Genomic DNA, 22,584 nt, shown 5'->3' on the forward strand with positions numbered 1-22,584 from the left:
AAGGAGTTTGTCATCAGTCCAGAGGATGAAAATATCTATGTAGCTCAGGTACATGGTGTATTTGTCCTCTTTGTAAGATAGGTTGCCTTGCACACCATTTCCCTACCTGACTGTGAAATCTTCTACCTGTCACTTTGTTCCCTATGTTTTGCTTGACAAATCACTGGTCATGCAAAGACCCCTTTTCTAATGACAATATAAACATTTTCAAGCTCTGTTAGAATGAAATAATTTTTTCTAGTAGCTTTCATTATGCATTTTATTGTGAGAACTTAGGAACAACTAGCATACTGAAAATGTGAAGAAACTACTTTTTCAACTAGCAACTACATAATGCTAAGTTTTAGTACAGTCATATTCTTTGTTTGTCCCAGGAATGACTAGGATGGACCTGGTATCCTTTCATTGATCAAGCTCATCACCCTTGATGTTCAGGTAGTAGCATTGCTTTCAGGACTGTATTGGTGTATTCACTCCCTTGCACCATTTATTAAAAATAAATTATTCAAAATTAAAAAAAAAATTGAGGGAATCTGAAAGACTTTTGCATGCGAGTCTTGCCCTCTAAATTTAAGGGCCTAACTCTGATGGTGTCTCTATAAAAAAGTGTCCGTTGCACAATTGTCAAAGGCTTCATAAATGTACAATTCCTGTCACACCTAGTGAAGGTAAACATTTATGCTGGAACTACTTGGGGAACTGAGAATATTCATACATAAAGGAATTTAAATAGCAAGTGCTTTTCTGTTTCATTTGTTACTAATGAAGATGTCTCTAACAAACCACGGTGTTTTCTTACTCTGTCTGCAATGAAATTTTAAATTTTTATTTATGATGTCCATCTGTTGCTGTAGAACTGCTATGTGACTTCACTGGTTTAAAACTCTTACTAGCAACATCTAAGTGTGTATCTTAAAGAAGAGGCTCACCTTGACAATCAGCCAGCCTGGAACATGCTGGTTTTGTTTGTTCTTTTTTAGATCAGGGACTGGTCCTGAAAGGTGGGTGGATGGATGGATGTTTTCATCTAAAGTCTAGAAAGTTTGAGTTGCCAAACAGTGTGAGAATTTATTCAAAATAAAAATAAATCAATTAAATTGAGGGAATCTGGAAGACTTTTGCATCAGGGTCTTGCCCTCTAAATTTAAGGGCCTAACTCTGATAGTGTCTCTTTATAAATAAGTATCTGTGCAGAGGGCTAGCCAAGAGGAATCTGTTTATCATTCTGATGTTTCTCATGTTTCTTGATCAGACAGTTGTGGACTGTGTATGTGCACGTGTGTGTGAGAGAGAGATTCTCTTTTACTGCAGGGGACGCAATAAGCGTTTATGAACGTTGTCACAGTAATTGGTAACTTTCTTGGGGCGCATGCACATGTTGGAGTGACTTCTACTTTAAGTTTCACCATTATATCCCTGGAGAAAAATTGCACAAAACAAGGATCAGTTTTAATGCAGTTATTTTTATTTTTTAAAGGTGAGGTGAGTGTGCTACATACTGTTTTATAGGCATGTAAATTATGCTGTATCCTGCAGATTCCTGACAAGTTCAGCACCGTAGTGTATGGGTGGTGGAGAATATTTGTTCAAATTAAATCTGTCCAGGGAGGCTGGCAGCAGCACTAGTCTATTCTGTTGCAAGTGAGATTAGTGTGCTAGTTCATTTTCAGTTCCTTGTGGGATAATACTGTATATTGCATAGAATTCAGTAGAGTTTATCATTGATGTCAGCCTCTCCTTAAGGGGATATTGATGACTAAGGCAAGATGGAGAATTTTTTATCTTGAATATTGAGGATTTATAAATGGCACTTGATATGAGGTACATACAGTATTCAGTATTGATCCCTTATCACCTTTCTGGAATTGGAGTACTCTGGTTATCTGCATCTCAAGTAACTGCAGTGATCACTGTTTTTTCCTGCCTTCTGTGCTACCAGCTTAGAAAATGTGCTCTGTCAGTCCAGTTGGAGGAGTGTGCTAGTACTGTTACTGAAGGAGTAACTTTTTTTTATTCCCATCTTGTCAGGCTAACCACTCTGATACACCTAGTATACCGCCTCCACTGAACCTAGGGGAATTCCCTCTCCCAGCCACCTGAATTTAATTTCATTGGTGCATTTTGTAGGTAAATTCTAAAGTAGAGCTGGTAATACTATGTAGGAGGAACTGTCTCTGGCCAAAGGCAGTTATATGAAGGGGTGATTAACAGTTCACAGGAGTGGGAGTGGGGAGTGCACAGCATTCGGAACAAATCCTTCAGTCTGAGCATTAAGTATATGAGACTCAAAAGATTAAGGAAATAATCTAGCTGCAAATAGAATATGTGAATGAGCCGCACGATGGAGTAATTAGCTGACCTTCTGGATGCTGCTACATACCTGTCTTCTCCTGGCATTATCTCTTTGTTTCTCCTCTCCCTCCCCCCAATATAATTGCCCTAGCTCAGACATGATTCTACTTTATCCCAGCAAGCTTGCTTTGCATCTCTTGGTTGTGTTCCTCACCCTAGCTAATCAGCTATTTACCTTTCCCTCCTACCTCTACCCTCACTAATGCTTGTGATGTGCTCTAGAAAGTTCCGAATACTAGTTTTGTGGTGACTGGAAAAAAAACCCACAACCTTTGGTGAAGCATTAATGCTGCTGCTAGATGGAAAAAATAAACTGTATGAGGAAATCTGGTAACATCAGCTAAACTACTGCTAGGAAGCAGCAAACATAGCTGAACAATATGAAAAAATATATTTTGGTTTTGCTTATTTAAACTTTGCCTAAGGTTGGGAAAGAGCTTTGCAAGCTGCTTATGAAGCCTAAACTTTGCAAGTCTGGAGGAGGGTGGGGACAAATTGCCCCTCTCAACCTTCATCAGTAGATGAGAAGGAATAGCTCAATTAGAGTCCAGTGTAACAAAAGGAAATCAGATCATCAATATCCATAACTTACATACTTATTTGCAATTTTTTAAAAAAGGAAATGGGTACAGTGTGTTGTTCTGCTTTTCAGCTTTTCAAGGATTTTACGCATAGCATATGAGGTATTGCAGGGTTTGCAATATATGAACAAACATGGAATGGTCCACCGAGCACTCTCCCCTCACAATATCCTCCTGGATAGAGAGGTAAGGCTACTGGAATATTCTCTTAAGCAATCAAAGTCAGTGACACATTGTACATTTTGGGGCCTTGCCAGTGAGAAATGGCTTTAGGATCCTTCTGCATGAAATATTTTCTATAATTGAGACATTTTTATAGTCAAAACAACAAATGTTCTCAAAATGTATAGAATTTCAGATGTGTTTACAGGTTAGTCCCTTTTCCACATCTCCCAACCCAGGTTTTTAACCCTTTGTCTCTCTTTTTTTTTTTTTTTTTTTTTTTTTTTTTTTAAGGAAGTTGTGCTATTATGACTGTTGTTGTTGTATTGGTATTTCTAGGCCACCTTGACTACTGCTGTAGGATAATTTAACCCTTAACCATAGGTGTGGGTAATGCTGCATCTCTCTCTCTCTCACACACACACACACTCTCTCTCTCTCTCTGGAAAAGAGCTTAGTATTTGCTTTTTAAATGGTGATGTATTTTTGTTTCATAATCTGAGTGGATCAATACAGTCCCAAGTTCTGATCGTTCTCTCCCATCTGTCACGGATTTTCTAGTTTGCAGAAAGGAATATAGATGCTATGTACAAAAAGTAAGAAAAACCATAATGGATGTAGTCAGAGCAGTCACATCAGTTCATTGAAACTAAGGAGCCTAACTGTGCTTTATTTTTTTTAACTCCTCTTTAAATGAGCCAAATAGTACTACCACTGTCTCTCATCTCAAATCCTGCCTTTGCAATGGAGTGGGAAAGGGAACAGGCAGAAACACTGTTGTTCTGTTTCCTTGCTTTGGGTAAATGACATGTATTTCAATTTGATGAAAACTTAGTTAATAGAAAATGAAATCGCTGAGGAGCAAAAGTACTCAGGATTTTAAGATGGTATTAAAGATTTAAAATAGATGACAAGAGACAGGGAGCTGGAGAGAGCAGTTACATGGACTTTTAAAGGGTTGAGTTCAAACCCCCCCCCCCATTGAATTGCTTAAAAATCTGATGTGTTGTAGTCTTCACCCAGACATCAAACCCATTTTGGTGCAGCCTAACATGTGATCATGGTAAAATGAGAGTTTGTATGTCAGGCTTGGGCCTAGAGTTATTTCTTTATAACTAAATAACCCAGGAAAACTTGGCTTTATAGTGAAAGTGTTAACGTAACCTTCTCTAAAGCAGCACAGATGTCCTTGCTCTGACTTCAGAGAGGAAACAACTGTGGTAATGTATAGGGGTAATATGCAGCAAATGTTCTTTTAACATCATTTTGGATGGGAGATGAATGAAAAGGAATGAGTTAGTGTCAGAGAGAAGGTTGATAATGAAAGTTAGGTATGGAATTGATGGGAAGGGGAGGAAGGAGAGGACTGAGTAAATGAAGTGATAAATGGAATGAGGGAGAAGAGAAGAAGAATGCACTCCTATTTTTAAACCTGAGTGGAAATAGTTGGGGGAAAAAATATGTTCTGGATGCAAGAACTAAAAAATGAAGGAACATTGCTTATTGACTGCACAGAAAGTAAGGAAACTTGGCTTAATATTCTCTTAGTGTGGTGTTCATTTTATTTCCCAGTATGCTGTCCGCACAAGTAAACACTCTCATTAATTTCCAATAAAGTTTTGACTGCCTATAGGAATCAGGACCTGAGAAGCTGGGTTTTGTATTTTTAAAAAACACTTGGGACAAATAGAAAATTTCAGTCTCCATCTCTTTCTGACATTTCTCAGATTCCTAGCACAATTTAAAAGAATTTATATATTTTTAATTTTTTCTGTGTCCTGTGTAATATGTAGAGTTTCATTGCTAATATATTTTTTCTTTTACAGGGGCATATTAAATTGGCTAAGTTTGGACTATACCACATGACAGCTCATGGTGTTGATGTTGATTTTCCTATAGGGTAAGGATACATACATGCAATATAGACCTCTTAGGCATTGTATATTGATAGTAAATTGTTGGGAGCACACACTGAAATGGATGAAAGCTTGCAAGGAAAGAGTAAACATTAGTTACGGGGAAATATACCTGTAGAACTTTTTTTAATCTGTAACTCTGTGTGCTTTGTATTTTTGGGTGAGTGAACGAATAATTAGTTTTGAAGAAAATATTTTTGAGTCACTTTAACCATCTTAGTCATCATTGGTTCCTGTAGTCTGAGGTGCTAACCGTGGCTGGGCCTGTCACATTAACATGGTTGGGAACCAGGGGGTTGCATCCCGGAGATCCAATCTAGGAGTGGTTTGACCACAGGGTTCTATCCAATGAGAGGTACAGAAAACCACGTCTGTCAGCTGAGGGGATACTCTTCGGAGGGACTAAAAGGAGTTAAGGTGCAGTTCTCCTTGTAACCATGACACCTAATAAGAGTCAGAGGAAATGGGCACGTATATAGACGACAAGAATATCCAGAGTTATAATTAATACAAATACAGAGTTTTGTCTTAACCTAGCAACTAATTATTAGAGCTTAGATTTATTTTTGTGGAGACAGATTATACCACATATGCCTTCTGTGGGATTCTTACACATCTTCCTCTGAAACATCTGACGGCCACTTTCAGACACAGTGGCCCTCTGGTCTGATCCACTGTGGCAGTTGTTATATTCCTTTGTAGAAGTTGTTAATGTGACATCTGCTTTCAGCTCCCAAATAGTATAATTATGAGCCTGGTATGAAGGCCAGATACAGGAGATGGGTAGAAAATGAATAACAAAACTTTTACATAATCACAGTACACCAAGAAATGCAAATACATAATGAATACAGAATGAAAGAAAATAACCCTTATAAACATCCATTCAAGTTATAGCTGAATGCAACATGCTTAAATCTATTCATTTGGAGTGTCCAACCTGAGATGCCCTGATGGGATCAGATTGGGGTGTCTAACTGTAATAGAAACAATGCAGATTTCAGAGTAGCAGCCGTGTTAGTCTGTATCCGCAAAAAGAACAGGAGTACTTGTGGCACCTTAGAGACTAACAAATTTATGGGGAGCAAAGCTTGTTCGTGGGCTACAGCCACCGTGTTCAGATGCATTAGTGGAAAACAACGTAAGTCAGCGATGTATAATACAGACAGAGGAACAGAAACAATTGTGTTACTACACACTATGAGGAGAGTGATCGGTGAGGTGAGATATGACAGCAGGAGAGAAAAGAACTGTTTGGTAGTGGTATGAAAATGCGCCATTTCCGCAAGTGACGAGAAATGTGGGAACTGTGGGTGGGAGGGGGGAAATAGCATGGGGAATAGTTTACTTTGTGTAATGACCCAGTCCTCCCAGTCGTTATGCAACGCCCAATTGATGATGCAATGTGAAATTAATTCCGCAATTCAGCAGTCTCTCGTGCTTGGTTTGTCTGTTTGTGAAGTTTTTTTGTTATAATATTGCGACTCTCAGGTCTGTACTGAGAGGCCGGAGAGATTGTAAGTGTTCAGCAACTGGTTTTGAACTGTTATAATTCTTACGCGCTGTTTGTTCATTATTCTTTAATAGAGACGGTTGTTGGCCAAGTACATGGCGCAGGGCATTGCTGGCACATCAATGTATGGATACACATTGGGTAGATGTGCAGGTGAATGAGCCTGTCCGATGCATGGCTCGTGTGATTAGGTCTTATGGATGGTTACCCTGGATAGATTGTGGACAGAGTTTGGCAATGGTTTGTTGCATAGGATAAGTCCTGGGGTTAGTTTTTTGTTTGTGGTATGTGGTTGCTAGTGAGTATTTGCTTCAGTATGGGGCTGTCTGTAAGCAAGGACTGGCGGTCTCCCAAGATCCTGTGAGAGTGATTGATCGTCCTATCAGGATAGTTGTAGATCCTATGATGCCTGGAGAGGGTTTAAATTGGGCTGAGCTTGACAGGATGGCGTTCTTGTTACGTTCTTTATTGGGACTGTCCTGTAGTAGGTGACTTCTGGGTACTCTTCTGGCTCTGTCAATATGTTTCTTTCGCTTCAGCAGATGAATATTGTAGTTGTAAGAACGCTTGATAGAGATTTTGTAGGTGTTAGTCTCTGTCTTAGGGGTTGGAGCAAATGCATTTGTATCGCAGAGCTTGGCTGTAGACAATGGCTCAAGTGGTGTGGTCTGGATGAATACTGGAGGCATGTAGGTAAGTATAGCGGTCAGTAGGTTTCCGGTATAGGGTGGTGTTTATGTGGCCATCATTTATTAGTACTGGAGTGCCCAGGAACTGGATCTCTTGTGTGGACTGGTCCAGGCTGAGTTTGATGGTGGGGTGCAAATTGTTGAAATCATGATGGAATTCCTCAAGGGCTTCTTTTCCATGGGTCCAGATGGTGAAGATGTCATCAATGTAGCACAAGTAGAGTAGGGGTTTTAGGGGACGAGAGCTGAGGAAGCTTTGTTCTAAGTCAGCCATAAAAAATTTTGGCATACTGTGGGGCCATGTCAGTACCCATAGCAGTGCTGCTGATTTGAAGGTATACGTTGCCCCGAAATGTGAAAGAGTTATGGGTGAGGACAAAGTCACAAAGTTCAGCCACCAGGTTTGCCGTGACATTATCAGAGATACTGTTTCTGATGGCTTGTTGTCCATCTTAGTGTGGAATGTTGGTATAGAGGGCTTCTACATCCATAGTGGCTAGGATGGTGTAGTTTGGATTGTAGTTTCCTCAGGAAGTCAGTGGTGTCTCGAAGATAGCTAGGAGTGCTGGTAACATAGGGCCTGAGGAGGGAGTCTTCATAGCCAGACAGTCCTGCAAGGGTGCCAATGCCTGAGATGATGGGGCATCCAGGATTTCCAGGTTTATGGATCTTGGGTAGCCAATAGAATACTGCTGCTCGGGGTTCTAGCAGTGTGTCTGTGCAGATTTGCTCTTATGCTTTTTCAGGGAGTTTCCTGAGTAGATGGTATAGTTTCTTTTGGTAACCCTCAGTGGGATCAGAGGGTAATGGCTTGTAGAATGTGGTGTTGGAGAGCTGCGTAGCAGCCTCTTGTTCATATTCCGACCTATTCATGATGACAACAGCACCTCCTTTGTCAACCAACCACAGTTTCATCATTTTTTTCAAACAGTTAAAAAAAAAAGTTAATTAACAATACAATTTTAAACTTTAGCCTTAGAGAGTAACTCTGATGGCAAGGCAAATCCCACATAAATTCACCACCATTTAGCCAAATACTTTAAACCAGTTGGTCAGCTTAAATAAACTGCAATTTCTAGTTCTAAAAGTGTCCTTAGATATTAAGATTTAAGTGACCTTTAACTTGCCTAAAATTTGTTTTTGTCATATGCAAATTTTATTTTGGTTCATTTTTATTTTTTTGCATGTTACTTCATCACTTCATTTTCCTGGATAATGTTTCATGTATTGATGTGCCCATGTGTGAGAAAAAAATAGCTTGTTATTGTCCACTATTAGTTCTCCTTCCCCAATAAGTAGTGGTCCTCTGCTTTTCTTTGTCTTTCTCTTGCTTCTAATATATGTATATAACTTCTTTTATGCACCTTGATATGTGTAATTCATTTTATGTCTTAGCTTTTCTGATTTTGTCCCCACATACTGTCCCTGTTCTTTTGGACTCATCTTTAGCAATTTGTCTGTTGTCCTCTACCTTCAGATTTGCAACCAATTCCTCTTTGCATGAGGAGGACTGCTCCCCGGTTGCTTCTTCCACGTTCTGAAACAAGAAGTTGTCCCCAACACGTTCCAAGAACCTATTGTTTCAAAATCTTTTGTAGTTCCCTGTAAGTGAGAGAATGGTTTCTTCAACTTCTGAATTATATTGGTCCTCAAAGTTTTATGGGATCATTCTCTGTTACCCCCTTGCTTTTTTTCCTGTGTCCTTATTAGTAATTTCCTCTATATGTATCTCTTTTTGTCACTTCAGTAACTTTCTGGCTCCTGTAGTCAGGCTTTTTTTTGACACTTTGTAATCTTTGGGACATTTTTTAACTAACAACGGACCTTTGGCTTCTGAAGCTACGAACATCAGCAGCTGTGGCCTCTCTACCCCAAAACAGTTGACTTCTCCGTTTTAAGTATTGTACCATCTATGGCTGATTCATACTGAACAAGCTTTAAATGGAAAAAAAATTAAGATGAGTTGTTGAGGCCATTGTTGTTTTCTACTTGGTTTATTTTCCATCTGTTGCTAAACTAACTTAAAAGTTGTCTGATGGCTATGAACTGAATATTGGGAATGATATAATTGTTGACATTATAAAGAAATCAACAAGGAAGAACACATACTGAAAAAGGACTTGTAATATTAGGTTAAATACAGGCATATGGTAAAGTTTAATGAACATTTTTTCTGTTGTGTAAAACACTTCTTTAAAAAAAAAAATCTTGCCACCATTCACTCCTGCTCACAAAAAATACTTGTATAAAGAAAAAAATGGATTTTTCATATACTGGATATTACAGTGGCTCTGTCTGCAAAGTTTGACCTACTATGCTTTCGGGGCATTCTAAGTTGCTGTGCACTTATCCTTTTTTTTTTTTTTTTTCTTTCAGTACAAGAACTTTTTTACTAGTTTAGTTGACAATGTCTTAATGTACAAATTCTTACCTCTCGTTGCATTGTTATAGGTACCCATCATACCTGGCACCTGAAGTAATTGCGCAGGGATTTGTCAAACCTAGTGATCACACTCAGTGTGAGAAGCTGCTGCCCTCTGGCCCTAAATCAGATGTGTGGTCTCTTGGTATTATTTTATTTGAGCTTTGTGTGGTATGTTACTGAGTAATTCTTGTGTGTTTGATTATATGACATTCAGTGAAGAATTTTGTGTACATGTGTTTTCACTTCATACCTATGTCAACTCAAGAAAAGCTGTTTTGCAAGTAATGGTTAAATTAACAATAACTATTCAGTGGATACTAATGATGCTTACTATTGGAGCATAACACTGGGAAAACTCATCTTGCCACCAAAGAATTGAGTTCCTGTGTGGTGTCATGGATTTATACAGAAGATGTTGCCTGTGGCTCCATGACTTCAGATAAATTTCAGTAACTTAGTTTTCACTAGCTATACATGATAAATTGGACTTCTTTATCACAAAGATCATAATGTTCTGTTGTTCAGAGAGTAAAAATGTTTGTCTTTAATCTTATTACATTAAACAGAATCTAAGTTATCTGAATTGTATGGTCGGGGCAGTGGAATCCCATGGTTAGAACAAGCCATGGGAAATCAGGAGTCTTAGCTTTGGTTTCCTGCTTTGCTAGACTTGCTCTGTGACCTCAGACATGTTATTTAACCTCTTTGAATGGCTTCCTCATCTGTCAAATGGGAATAACATTGGTTGAAAGCCACTATATAAAAGCAAACTATGACTATTTGTCGTAGATGGTAAAAACTAAATTATAGTTGTTCGCACTGATGTGAAAGATTACACCATATTTCCATGGTAGTGTGTGTGTTTTAAAATCCTATTCTTTTTGAATTTTAAAAAAAAAATCAGGTACATTAAGAAAGCTCATTAGGAGTACCTCCCTGAATTTACTTCCCATTTTAAAAAACAACCACCCCCAAAAGGTAAACAAACATAAATAAATCTTATGGTCATAATAGTGGAATGGTAGCTTTGCTATAGTTAAGATTGAGAGTTGCTTACTGTCTAACAGATAACTTTTCTAAGAGCTCTAAAATCTATGTGCTGATTCTGACTTTCTTTACATATACTTAGGGTTGCACAGGGCATGTACTTGTGACTGATTGACATACGTTTCTATTCTATTTAGGGTAGAAAACTGTTCCAGAGCTTGGATATAGCTGAAAAACTAAAACTTCTGCTTACATTAGGTGAGTGACCTAAATGTAACTACAGGGTTCAGTGCCGGTCTTCCTAAGTTCCCAAATAAATCTGTAACCAAGGCGATACGTAAACTCAGGATGCATGTGCCTCAGACAGGTTAATTTTGGAGATGCAGTTTTGGAAAGATAATGGGCATCTAGCAGCTTCACTTGATCTGGTATAGGGGAGCAGCATCAACTGTGTGCCAGATATGCACAGCAAAGAAGCATTGTGCTTGTAGCGTGTCGAATGAGTTTTGAATGGTGGGGTAGAGGAGGATTTGCTGAGAGGAGCCAGTTTTGATGGTTATTTATTATTTGATATAAACTAGTCAAGAACACAGTTTCTGTGCCAAATATATTAGTATGCAAGACACTAAACAGCTAAAGGGTTGAATGGAAGGACAACTGTTCAGGCAGTGACAAGCATGTCTTGCTAGTTCTAGATTCTTTTTTTTGTCGTCTTTTTTTTTTTTTAATTTGTTGACCTTCTGTAGACATGGAGGTGTAGGTGTGATTTGAATGAAATGGGGCTAATAAAAAGAACTAATAGTTTTTGAAATGCCATTCAAGCTTCTTTAAAAAGAAAGACCTACAGCAAAGTGGGAGTGCTGTGACAGAATGACCTGGAAACTATCAAGTGTGAGGGAAAAGAGGTGGGTCCTCAAAATGAGACCTGAGGATGCATGTTAAATTGGTATAAAGCTGTCTGCAGTACCTGTAAAGTTAACTACTGATAACACAAATATCCTTTTTCTTCAGCAAATTGTTTTCTTTCTAAATCTCTCACTATTTTGAATAGTTATTTGATCACAAAATAAAACCCATGGAAGCTGTCTCTGTTTCAGAATATACCTGTATTCCTCCTCACCATGGTCCACTCCAGGAGTGTCTAGTCAGGTCTCTAGCCTTTACCTGTCTTTGAGCGGGGTTTTCAGACAGCCCAGGTCCCTGCCTTACACTGTGATATCCTCAGCAAGTCAGTTTGCTTAAAGGCCAATACCTGTTCTTTGCTTTCTCCTTGAGGATTATGAACAGCGTATTGTGGGCAGTGACAAGTTACCACACAGCTCTTTCTAAATAAGCACATTTATTCTTAAGGTGAAAGTATTATGAAGAAAGCATAATAAAAACAATAAACAGACTTAAGCACACACTAAATATATCAGGAGGGACCTGGCAGTCTTGTGGAGCTCTAGGAGGCCAAAGCCTGTCCAATCCTTCCTCAAGGATCCTAGCCCGCATTGGGCAGCAGGTCCTGTTGGTTTGTAGGATCAGAAAGAAGGCCCTGAGTCAGTTTAAAAACAGCCTTTTTATGCCAAAACCTTGTCTGTCTCTGGAAAACCCAATCTGAACCAGTATATGCAAGCTTTCCCAGGACATGGTTTCTCTCTGGAGATGTTTACAGCTTAAATGATTCACCTTAACCACCCTCCCACACACATACTGTTTATTGTTCCCAGAAGAGTTGTGGTAAATCTCCCACAGTGGTCCATAAACTTAATATGTTATGCTCCCCAAAGATATTTCATGGGATTCCTATTTTTAAAGGGAAAAAAACTAGACATTGTAAAGTTCTCAGATGCTATTGTGATGAGTCACCATAAAGCCAATGAGGAGTCCGGTGGCACCTTAGAGATGAACAGATTTATTTGGGCATAGGCTTTTGTGGGTAAAAACCTGCTTCTTCAGATGCTTATGCGCAAATAAATCTGTTAGTCTTTAAGTTGCCACCAGACTCCTCATTTTTTTTGGATACAGACTAACACGGCTACCCCTCTGATACTTGACATAAAGCCAATCAGTCAAATAAATACTTTAAGAAATTGAGGTGGGGCGGAAAGGAGGAAATTTTCTGTGTCTTTTTAAACAGTACCACTTTCTCATTGTACCTTTGTTTTTCTTGCTGTTCTATTTTGTAGGCTGTGTGGATGACATTGTAACCGTATTAGCTGAAGAACATGGTTGTCTGGACATTATTAAGGTTGGTGAATTAGTCCACTCAGTGTTTTCTAAACTGAAATGACTTGTTTTGTACGTTTTTTTGGACTCATTCTTTTTTCCTCTTTGCTGAAGTTAATTCAGTCCAAAAGATTTGTAACTTACTTGATTACTTTGATTTCCATAATATTTTATAGTGATATTTTAGACTTTAGATGCTGAAATGCATAGGGCCATCAGTATTCAGAAGACCTCCATCCTTTCCCAAAATTAATGACAATCCAAATAAAATGTAGAGAATACTTTTCAGACTCTCATGATACACTAGTAGATGACCCAGTCTTCAAGTGATGCAGATTTTTAAAATCTGTTTTTGGTGTTGTAATGACTGGGGAGCTAATCTGTGACGCTGTAATAATTCTATTGGTATGTAATTATACAGCTGAGTCCAGATTTTCAAAAGCAGCTAGTGATTGGGGATTGGTCCTGCCTTGAGCAGGGGGTTGGACTAGATGATTTCCTGAGGTCCCTTCCGACCCTGGAATTCTATGATTCTGTTATTGTGGTTGGCTCAATTTTTGGGTGTCCAGGGTGAGAAACTATAAAGGGGTGGAATGATTTTTTCAGGGGCAAGAATGCTCCATGTTTTTAAGGTTTCTCAGATTGGACACCCAAAACCTCTAGTCAGTTTTGAAAATCTTGGCTTTCATATGTTAATTCTGACTTCTAGAACATTTTGTCCAAACTGAAAACTATACTCATTACAGAATAGCTGTAACATTTTAGACCCTGATCCAGCTAAATCTTTAAGTATATATGTAGTCCTGTTGACTTCAGTAAAAGTACTTATGTACTTATAAAGTTTCATGTATACTTATGTGGCTGGCTGGATCAGTGTAGTAGTAATCAATTGCTGACAATATTTTTTTACCTTTTATATTCCAGGAACTTCCTGAAAATGCCATTGCTCTAGTGAAGAAATTCCTTACATTTCAACCTTCCAAAAGGTAAGTATTCAATCCAGATTTACAATAAATTGAATAATTCTGCTGGGCCTAAAGCAATTAACTAGATGAAGCTGAACTGCATTCTGTATTAATATTGACACGAGTTACATAAAAGTGCATCCATGTATGCTCAACTATATAGAAGTGCATCGATTTATTACCTTTGTACTACTTTCCATCATCATTTAACATTTCTTTTATAAGTGTTGCAAAAATATCTTATGAGTAAAAAGTGAATGCATGCTGTTAGATTAAACCAGAATTATAGCACCTGTTGCTATAATTTTTCCTAAACAGGCTTGTGTTTTCCCAGCCCATGACTAAACAGAACAGTACCAAAAATGACCATCCAATAGAGCTGTTTACCGTATATGATTGTTTCTTTTTAAATTCCAAGAAAAAATATTTGGAACAATTGTATTGTAAGATGAAGCTCTATGGGTAATTAATCAGAACTGAGACTAATCAACTCTGTTTGGGGAAATATGCACATTTATGTTGCTTGATGTCTAAAAATGAGTTGTTTGAATCAGGACTCCTGATTATTTTTATTTTAATAAAAAATAAAAGACCAGCTTTATTCTTAAAAAAAGCAAGATTGAATCTTGGTGTTTGGAAGTAAACTATGTAGTCACTTTTAAATTGACAGGTTTTACTGATTTCCTCTGGAAATTTGAGGTGTTATTGTAGCTGTACCATAACCAACATGATTGGTGTTACTTCAAAACACATTCTTGCGTGTCGTTGCTTGAAGTGTTGTAGAATTCTTGGTCTCAGGATATTAGAGAGAAGAAGGGGTGAGTTAATACCTTTTACTGGGCCTACTTCTGTTGGTGAGAGACAGACAAACTTTCGAGTTTACACAGAACTCTTCTTTGGGTGACCTGAAAAAGAGCTCTGTGTAAACTTGAAAGCTTGTGTCTCTCACCAACCAAAATTGGTCCAATAAATGATACTATCTCACAGTTTCTAATGCACTGGCATGAGTGACCTCTCTTATTAAAAAAAACACTTTAAGTACAGCATAGAGCTACTCACTAACTAAAGGTGAAAAAAGGTTCATTTATGACCAAAAGAACACTGGATTGTCTCATTGTGTTACCTTTGTTAATTAGTTTATATCTTCAGTAAAGACAGAAGAGCCTAACTTCGGTTGAGAATAAGAATGCTTGGTCATAGATAGGCTGTATGATGTAGAATATACAGAATTATTGTAAATAAAATTGCTCACAGTGAACTGATTGCCATATGAAGCTTTGCAGTTTGATTTGATTAACAAGAACATTTCTTTGGTGATATGAGAGTCCACGATCTTACCACTTCTGATTTTTTTATGTTCGCTTGATTTTTTTAAAAAGGCCTTTACATTTTTTTTTCTTTCTTTTCTTTTTTCCACTTTTAAAATGTTTTACTCAAGGCCAACTCCAGACCAGTTACTGTGTGACAATATGTTCAATGAAGTAGCCTCTATATACCCATCCTTCCACAAACCTGCCAGTCTGTTCTCCTCCTCTCTGAGATGTGCTAATTTAACGCTTCCAGAGGACATCACTCAGCTGTGTAAAGGTAAAAGTGAGTAGCAGGGATGGGGTGAGGCAGAGAGAAAAGGGAAATAAATAAAATGCTGCCTGTAGAGTACAGAACATGAAGGAATTTACTTTTTTTTTTTCTGTTTACAGATTGCGAAAGTATTAATATTACATTCTTGTAGCAAGATCGTATTGTTTCCTAATGGTTAGAGAAGAGTAGTATTAAGTGCTTATGTGTCTGTGGGGGCACTAGAGGATGGAGGGAGGGTATCTCTGATCTGTGTTCTTTGTTCACTTTATGCATCATCCTCTGTAATAATCACCCATTCATTGTCCTTGATCTGCAGTTTTTATGATGTTTTTCAGCATAGTTCTGAGCTTTAGGTGCTGATTTTTTTTTTTTTTTTCGTATTACTATGTGGTCATTTGCAGACAGGGCTCCTTGGACATATCATGTGAGGGTTGGCCATAGCTCCATTATTAAAATTTAATAGGCAGCTGGGTATTGGAAGTACTGGAGCTCATAGGCTGTTGTCAGTTGTTATAAAGCACAATCTGTGTGGGAGAGGGTACATTTATAAAAGTCTATACTAAAAGTTTGCATTTACCTGACAGTATGTTCAAAAGAGATGGGATTTTCTTTTACTCTTGTTTGAAATCCCCACTTCAGTGAATAGGCTGCCATTACCCTTTCCGATAAGCTCAGAAGTTTATTATTTTGGGTATTCTTGTTTGTTAATATTGTGAAGATAAAGTTACAATTGTTAAAATTAAAGCTGAAGCCAGTACCAGCATGTGTGTGCTGCATATGTGATATTTTGGTAAATTGAGGCTTTTAAACATGTATTACTGGTTCTATCATTGCTGTTTGTTCTTAGCCCTTTGTATTGTGGAAGAGAAATACATTTTGAATTATGGGTAAAATAAGCAAAAAACACACTTTCGCTCAGTGTATTTATCTGATTTGCTCAGTTTTCTGGCACCAAATCAAATGGCAGACATGCTTTCACTTTTTTTTCTGAATGCAGGACAACCCTATAGTGTGTCCAGCTGCCTTTTGTCTTCCAGTGAGCCTTGCTTTAGATATTGCAAAGGGAAGATTGCTTTTCTTCTAACTCTACAGTAGGCCATATGATCTTTCACATCTAATAATCTCTTTCTAACTAAAATGTGTTTAGAATGATTGTGAAAAACATAAACTGCTTAAAAAACTGTAATCCATTTTAATTTGGCTTCTGTTAATAGATGAAGACTGTGATTACCTAGCAGAAAGATCAATTGAAGAGGTGTATTATCTCTGGTGTTTGGCTGGAGGAGACTTGGAGAAAGAACTTGTCAACAAGGAAATCATTCGATCAAAACCACCCATCTGCACGCTTCCCAAGTAAGGAAAGGAAAGCACTTTTGGGGATGGAAACATGAGGAAAAGGGTGGACAGAGAAGAGTAATGTCCCATTCCTCCCCCCCCCCCCAAAAATTTGGTGTTTTTAGAAGTTCCAACTTCTTAGTTTCAAAGAGCAATTTGAAAACAACATCCTGAGTAACAGTAAAAGCCTCAATACTTCCACATATAAGCTGCTATCATTCACTGTTATCCCACTTGATTTTATACCACCCACCCACACTTACTATTGCCTCTGAAAAATTTGCAATAGTGTATGGAAGGTTCAAAGTACAAATTATCAACAGGCTGTAAGATTCCATTTCTTAATCAAATGATCCATTTCCAGTATACCGTAGCACTAAATGATGCTATATTACTCAGTACAAAAAGCTGCATATTTAGTTACCATGCAATTTAGTAAATTAAAATAAAAACTTGCCAGTTCTGTTTACATTTACATAGACCTACAATCCCATACAGTCAACACATTTCACCAGAAATCAATCATTTTTTTCTTTTCATAAAATAATATTCTACTGTAGAGGATTTATGGAATTATGACATAACTTAATGTACCCTGGAACTATATCCTTGTTGAAATCTTTGCTATATGTTTAGGCTCTGGTCCTACAGTATGATATAAGTGGGTGAAGCCCTGTGCTCATGCAGATCAGATTGCACGATTGGGTATTTAAGTAATATGTAAAATCAGCTGTGTATCTCCAACAGCATATTTATTTTTGCAGGGCAAAAGAAGATGACAAAGTTAAGATTTGGTTGGTAGCATGAGATGGGTGAAGTTTTAGTGAGTGCAAAGTAATAAGTACAAAATAACACAAATTAGAAAAAATAATCCCAACTATACATACAAAGTATTTCTTCACACAGTGCACAGTCAGTGTGTGGTACATGATGCAAGTGGATGTTGTGAAGGCCAAAAGTATAACTGGGTTAAAAAATAAATTAGATAAGTTCCTGGAAGATAGGTCCACCAAGATGGTCAGGGACACAACCCCATGCTCTGGATGTCCCTAAACCTCCATTTGCCAGAAGCTGAGACTGAATGATGAGACGAATCACTCTAGATCACCCTATTCTGTTCATTGCCTCTGAAGCATCTTGCACTGTCCACTGTCAGAAAACAAGATACTGGGCTAGATGGATCATTGTTCTGACCCAATATGGCTGTTCTTATGAGTGATTATATGACAGCAGATAACTGACTCAACTCTTTATCTGTTAATTTCCAGAGTTTTGGGTGGGAGGGGCAGAATGTGTGTTTAAGCAGTAGCATTTTTGTGATGAAAATCATTTTGTGTGTTAGGTGGCCTCCTTTAAAACACGCTTCCATTCTTTTGTTTTTAGTCACTTTTTTCCCTTTTTTAAATGACTTTCTATATTATTTGGATTGTAATCTCTCTCTCTCTGTGTCTCTCTCTCTCTCTCTCTCTCTCTCTCTCTCTCTCTCTTACATATACACTCTCATTCTCACTCACATTTCTGCTTCTGAATTTAATTAGTCCCATTAATATCTATACTGAAGATGAAATATTTCTTCATTCAATGGACAGATGGTAATTTAATCTCATTAGTGAGAAGCAAATAGAGAATCTGGTATTTAAAGATTCATAGTTTCCAAGGCCGGAAGGGACCATTGTGATCTAGTCTGACCTACGTCCTGTATCACACAGAGGGGAAAAAAAACTGTGGCCACGTGCTCCCAGGATTTGAACCCTTGACTTCTGGTGTGGAAGGTGGGAGCCTTACACCTGTGCCCATAGCCTGCCTAGACCCAGGTGAACTTAGTTTCTTGAAAATCAGCTAAGTACAATATGTTCTAAAATACTCATTCTGTTGGATCACCCTCATTTGGATGTATCGATAGTAGTGAACAATTACCCTGATACAGCCACACAGATAAACACCTTATGAGATCCTTTTGAATGACAGAGATGTTTATTTCCCCCTTCCCTCACAATGCAAGAAGCTAGGGTATTGCCCCCTGTTAATCCTGGTCTGTGCCAGGATGAGGAACAAAAAGGAATGTTAATCTCATTCCGTTCCGCTTTGAAGGAGCTGTAAATGGTATTCTGATATGTGTTCAGTATCTAGAAAACGTGAGAAATAAGATTTTTTTTTCATTCAGAATTATTTAAATATTACTAGCTTTTGAATGCAGTCAATGTAGTTAGGAGTACGATACAGTATAATTCTAGGAGTTAGTGTTTTATTTTATTTTTCATTGTTAAACAGCTGATTGATGTAAAATTTTGCTGGTTTTTTTGAGTATGCAATATTATGTCCTTTTAAAATAACGAGGAATTGGTGTTCTGTCTTTCTCTTTGAAGCTTTTTATTTGAAGATGGTGAGAGCTTTGGGCAAGGACGAGATAGAAGTTCCCTCCTAGATGACACAACTGTGATACTGTCGCTGTGTCAACTCAGAAATGTAAGCAAAATGTATTCCCAGCTGCCTATACAGACAAGGTGGGAGAGGTAATACCTTTATTGGACCAGCTTCTGTTGGTGAGAGAGACAAGCTTTCGAGCTTACAGAGCTTTTTTGCAGGGCTGGAAAGCGTACTCAGAGTGTCACAGCTTCACGCATTTTACTGTTTTACTAAATACATTTAGCTGTGACATTCTGCATACATTTCCCAGACCTGAAGAAGTGCACTGTGTGAGCCAAAAGCTTCTCTCTTTCACCAACAGAAGTTGGTCCTGTGAAAGAGATTACCTCATCCATATTGTCTCTCTAATATCCTGAAAGCAACGTTGCTAAAACAATACTTAATACCTTCTTAGCTGCTTGTAACTCAATTGCAGAAACAGTTTATATTTTAAGGAATGTAAGAGAACAAGTGCTGTTGTTCTTTCAAAATACCGTTTCAGGCAGTCCCTCCTGGACACTTGCCTGCTCTGGATCCAATAGAAAACTCCTTGGCCAAAGTTAATTAGATTCTGAATTACATATAAAATAAAAAAAGAAACCATTTTGTCTGGGAGAAATTACTGAATTTGTGTTTTTTTTTTTGTTTGTTTGTGATACTCAGTTCATTATATTGCATTAGCCATATTTTTACTGGGTAATTGTGACATCCAGTGGTGGCTTAAGTTAATAATAAAGAATGAGTGTAATCTATTTTTACTTCAGATGATACATCTTTCAGAAGTTTCATTTCTATCTAAGATCAGCCGACTTTACTAAATAACATGTTTACTATAGTTGCTGGGTTTCCCATGGTTTAACCTCAGTCTTTGGAAACTTGAAATGAATCTGCAGCTGTTAGGCAACTGGTTTTAAGATATCACTCAAAGACTCCCTCAAAATTACTGAATATAGTTCTGTTTCACCTCCATTAGTAAACAACACTGATTAAACAATAACTAATCACGTTGTTAGGGTGCTTTGGGTGATTGCTGATTCCAGGTTTTACCATATTTCTTACTGAAATATATTTTTTTCTCATTGTCAATGTACGTGTTCGTTCACATGTGGTTTTATTGTAGAGTTCTATGTTAACGCTGCACAATTGGTATTTTGTATTTAAAGCAATAAATAGTATCCAGTATTAGTTTGGGGGAAGATGTCATACAAAAATTAAATGGATGTTACAAATGGATAGCTCAGAATTTTGGTCCATTTTGGCTTGAATCCCTTGAATTTCTAGAGTGTTACAGAAAATGAAGCATGAGGTAATCAAGTCTGTGCACTCCTCATAAAAACGTGCTGATGAAGCAACAAAACTGCACTATTTTACATTAATATGTGAAAAATGACCAGAGAAATGTTTTATTACAACATGCAGCAACTACAATGGGGTGAATTTTTGGCACATAAAATCAAATATCCATGCCTAAAGATACAAATGCAGTAGTGGATAAATATACAGAGCTTTCATTTTTGAGAGGATACTAGCCTGCATCTTGCTAATCTCTTAGCCAAACTTGCAGTGTTAGTTGAAAGTTTTATCTTTATCTTTTGGAATCTTCCAAACATAACTCATGGAAAAGAGCACAATGATTGTAATCAAAAAAGGATCAGTGATGAATGAACTGAGAGTCTGAACTGCTCTGTCAATCCCCAGGGGAGATGGCACTATACCCTCAAGTTAGAGATTGAACTGCATAACAGAACACTGCAGGGAAGATGGTATTAAACTTTAAGCACATCGCACTGAAGATGTCTATAAACTTCAGACTTTAAATCCAGTCTCACCTGCCTGTAACCTTCCCGAGAATGTCTCTATTACTGTCCATCTCTCAGATGTCATTAAACATTCCCACATACTAATAGGTTATGTGAACAGGATTAATTTTAAGAGTTGCTCAAAGTGTAAACGGAGTAGCTTCCATTGATTTTTAAGAGTCGTCATATTAAATTTTGCATGCAACTTATCATTTAAGGGTGGGCATTCCTTCTTAATGAGAACTAAATTAATATTTAGGCAAAGATTAGTGCAAAGAGTTAAAAGTGACTAGTTATAAGTAACACTTTTCATATTCCTCTAACTGTACCCATTAAGGTACTGAGAAGCATTTTGATGTTAAATACTTTTTTTTTATCTTAATTTCAGAGACTGAAAGATGTTGGTGGGGAAGCATTTTATCCATTGCTTGAGGATGAGTAAGTATATATAATAACATTAATTATTTTTGAGTGGTGGTTTGTATTATAGTGGAATATTACACAACTGGACCAAGGTTTTCATAAAGAGAAGTCCATTGTTAACCTCCTATATCCTATTTAGACTCCTGAAGTCAATAGGAGCTGCTGTCTGCTCAGCACTTTAGAAAATAGGTCTGCTTATTTAAGTGTCTAAATGTGAACTGAGAAGCTTTAGTTACCTGGTCTTGCAAATCTGGACTTTGGTATTTAATATATAGCACTGAGGGCATAAATGCTGATTTTGACATTTTGATCTCCTTTCAAAAATGTTTTCTAACTTAAAAACACTTTCCAGTATACATTCTTCTTTTTACATCTAATCGCATTTAGTGTTTAGCCAGGCTTCACTGCTTTTCTCCCTGTATTCCAGGCAGTCAAATTTACCCCATTCAAACAGTAATAATGAGCTATCTGCAGCAGCCAATCTTCCTCTGATCATCCGAGAGAGGGACACAGAGTACCAGCTACACAGAATTGTTCTATTTGACAGGCTACTGAAGGTATTGATTTTTAACAGTACTGCAATAATCTCAATTATCCATTAATTGATTCAGTTAGTTAGAGATTTCTGAAGAACTAAGCAATTGCAAGTGCAAGCAGAGAAGTGAGAGAGTAAGGAGAGAGGAAAATAGAAAAGAACTGGATGCACAAGTGAATTCAAGAGAAGAGGGAAAACAGGAGTTCGGAAAAACTGCAAAAAGAAGAGGCAATTGTAGAAATCCCTGCAATAAGAAAGGCCTTAAAAATATAAACAGAAATAAAATCTGAGTCATTACTATTAAGACAGTTGCATATGAGAGAGGACACTGAAGCATCTCATATTTTCTAACAACAGTAGGCAGTGCACACAGCTACCAAATTAAATGTGAGTGATGTAGCCTCAGATAGGACAGTAACACTTTTGCAATGCACATTCAAACAGTACTAGTCTGTACTGTGATATCACTGTGGGGGGGGAGAGGTTTATTTTTATGACAACGTATTTGGTTTCTCAGCAATATGATTGTACACATTTTCGTGTGGCATGTGTGTAAGAAACAACATAAGTACTCATGAGATAAGTGATGGGTTCATTCTGATTTTTTTTACACATTGTAATAAGTATTGCACTAACTCAGACATTTTTTAAAAAGTCAGGTATATATACTATGAAAAGGAATACTTAATACAGAAGAAATTAGA

At 37.5% G+C, this 22,584-nt stretch overlaps 1 protein-coding gene across 2 annotated transcripts in view; it reads left to right on the top strand.

Moving 5' to 3' along the window:
- Positions 1–22,584, top strand: part of TBCK (TBC1 domain containing kinase) — a 173,901-nt gene that overhangs the window by 39,785 nt on the left and 111,532 nt on the right. For both annotated transcript variants that reach the window (XM_032794227.2, XM_032794228.2), the window contains exons 4-14: positions 3,005–3,119; positions 4,922–4,995; positions 9,665–9,806; positions 10,823–10,883; positions 12,797–12,858; positions 13,761–13,822; positions 15,240–15,388; positions 16,597–16,735; positions 19,084–19,183; positions 21,311–21,360; positions 21,773–21,902. In XM_032794227.2, coding sequence (XP_032650118.1) covers positions 3,005–3,119; positions 4,922–4,995; positions 9,665–9,806; positions 10,823–10,883; positions 12,797–12,858; positions 13,761–13,822; positions 15,240–15,388; positions 16,597–16,735; positions 19,084–19,183; positions 21,311–21,360; positions 21,773–21,902 — 1,084 coding nt within the window. The remainder of the gene's footprint in view (positions 1–3,004; positions 3,120–4,921; positions 4,996–9,664; positions 9,807–10,822; positions 10,884–12,796; positions 12,859–13,760; positions 13,823–15,239; positions 15,389–16,596; positions 16,736–19,083; positions 19,184–21,310; positions 21,361–21,772; positions 21,903–22,584) is intronic.

Source organism: Chelonoidis abingdonii, chromosome 5 (genome assembly GCF_003597395.2).
Source record: "Chelonoidis abingdonii isolate Lonesome George chromosome 5, CheloAbing_2.0, whole genome shotgun sequence".
NCBI classification, from domain to species: Eukaryota; Metazoa; Chordata; order Testudines; family Testudinidae; genus Chelonoidis; species Chelonoidis abingdonii.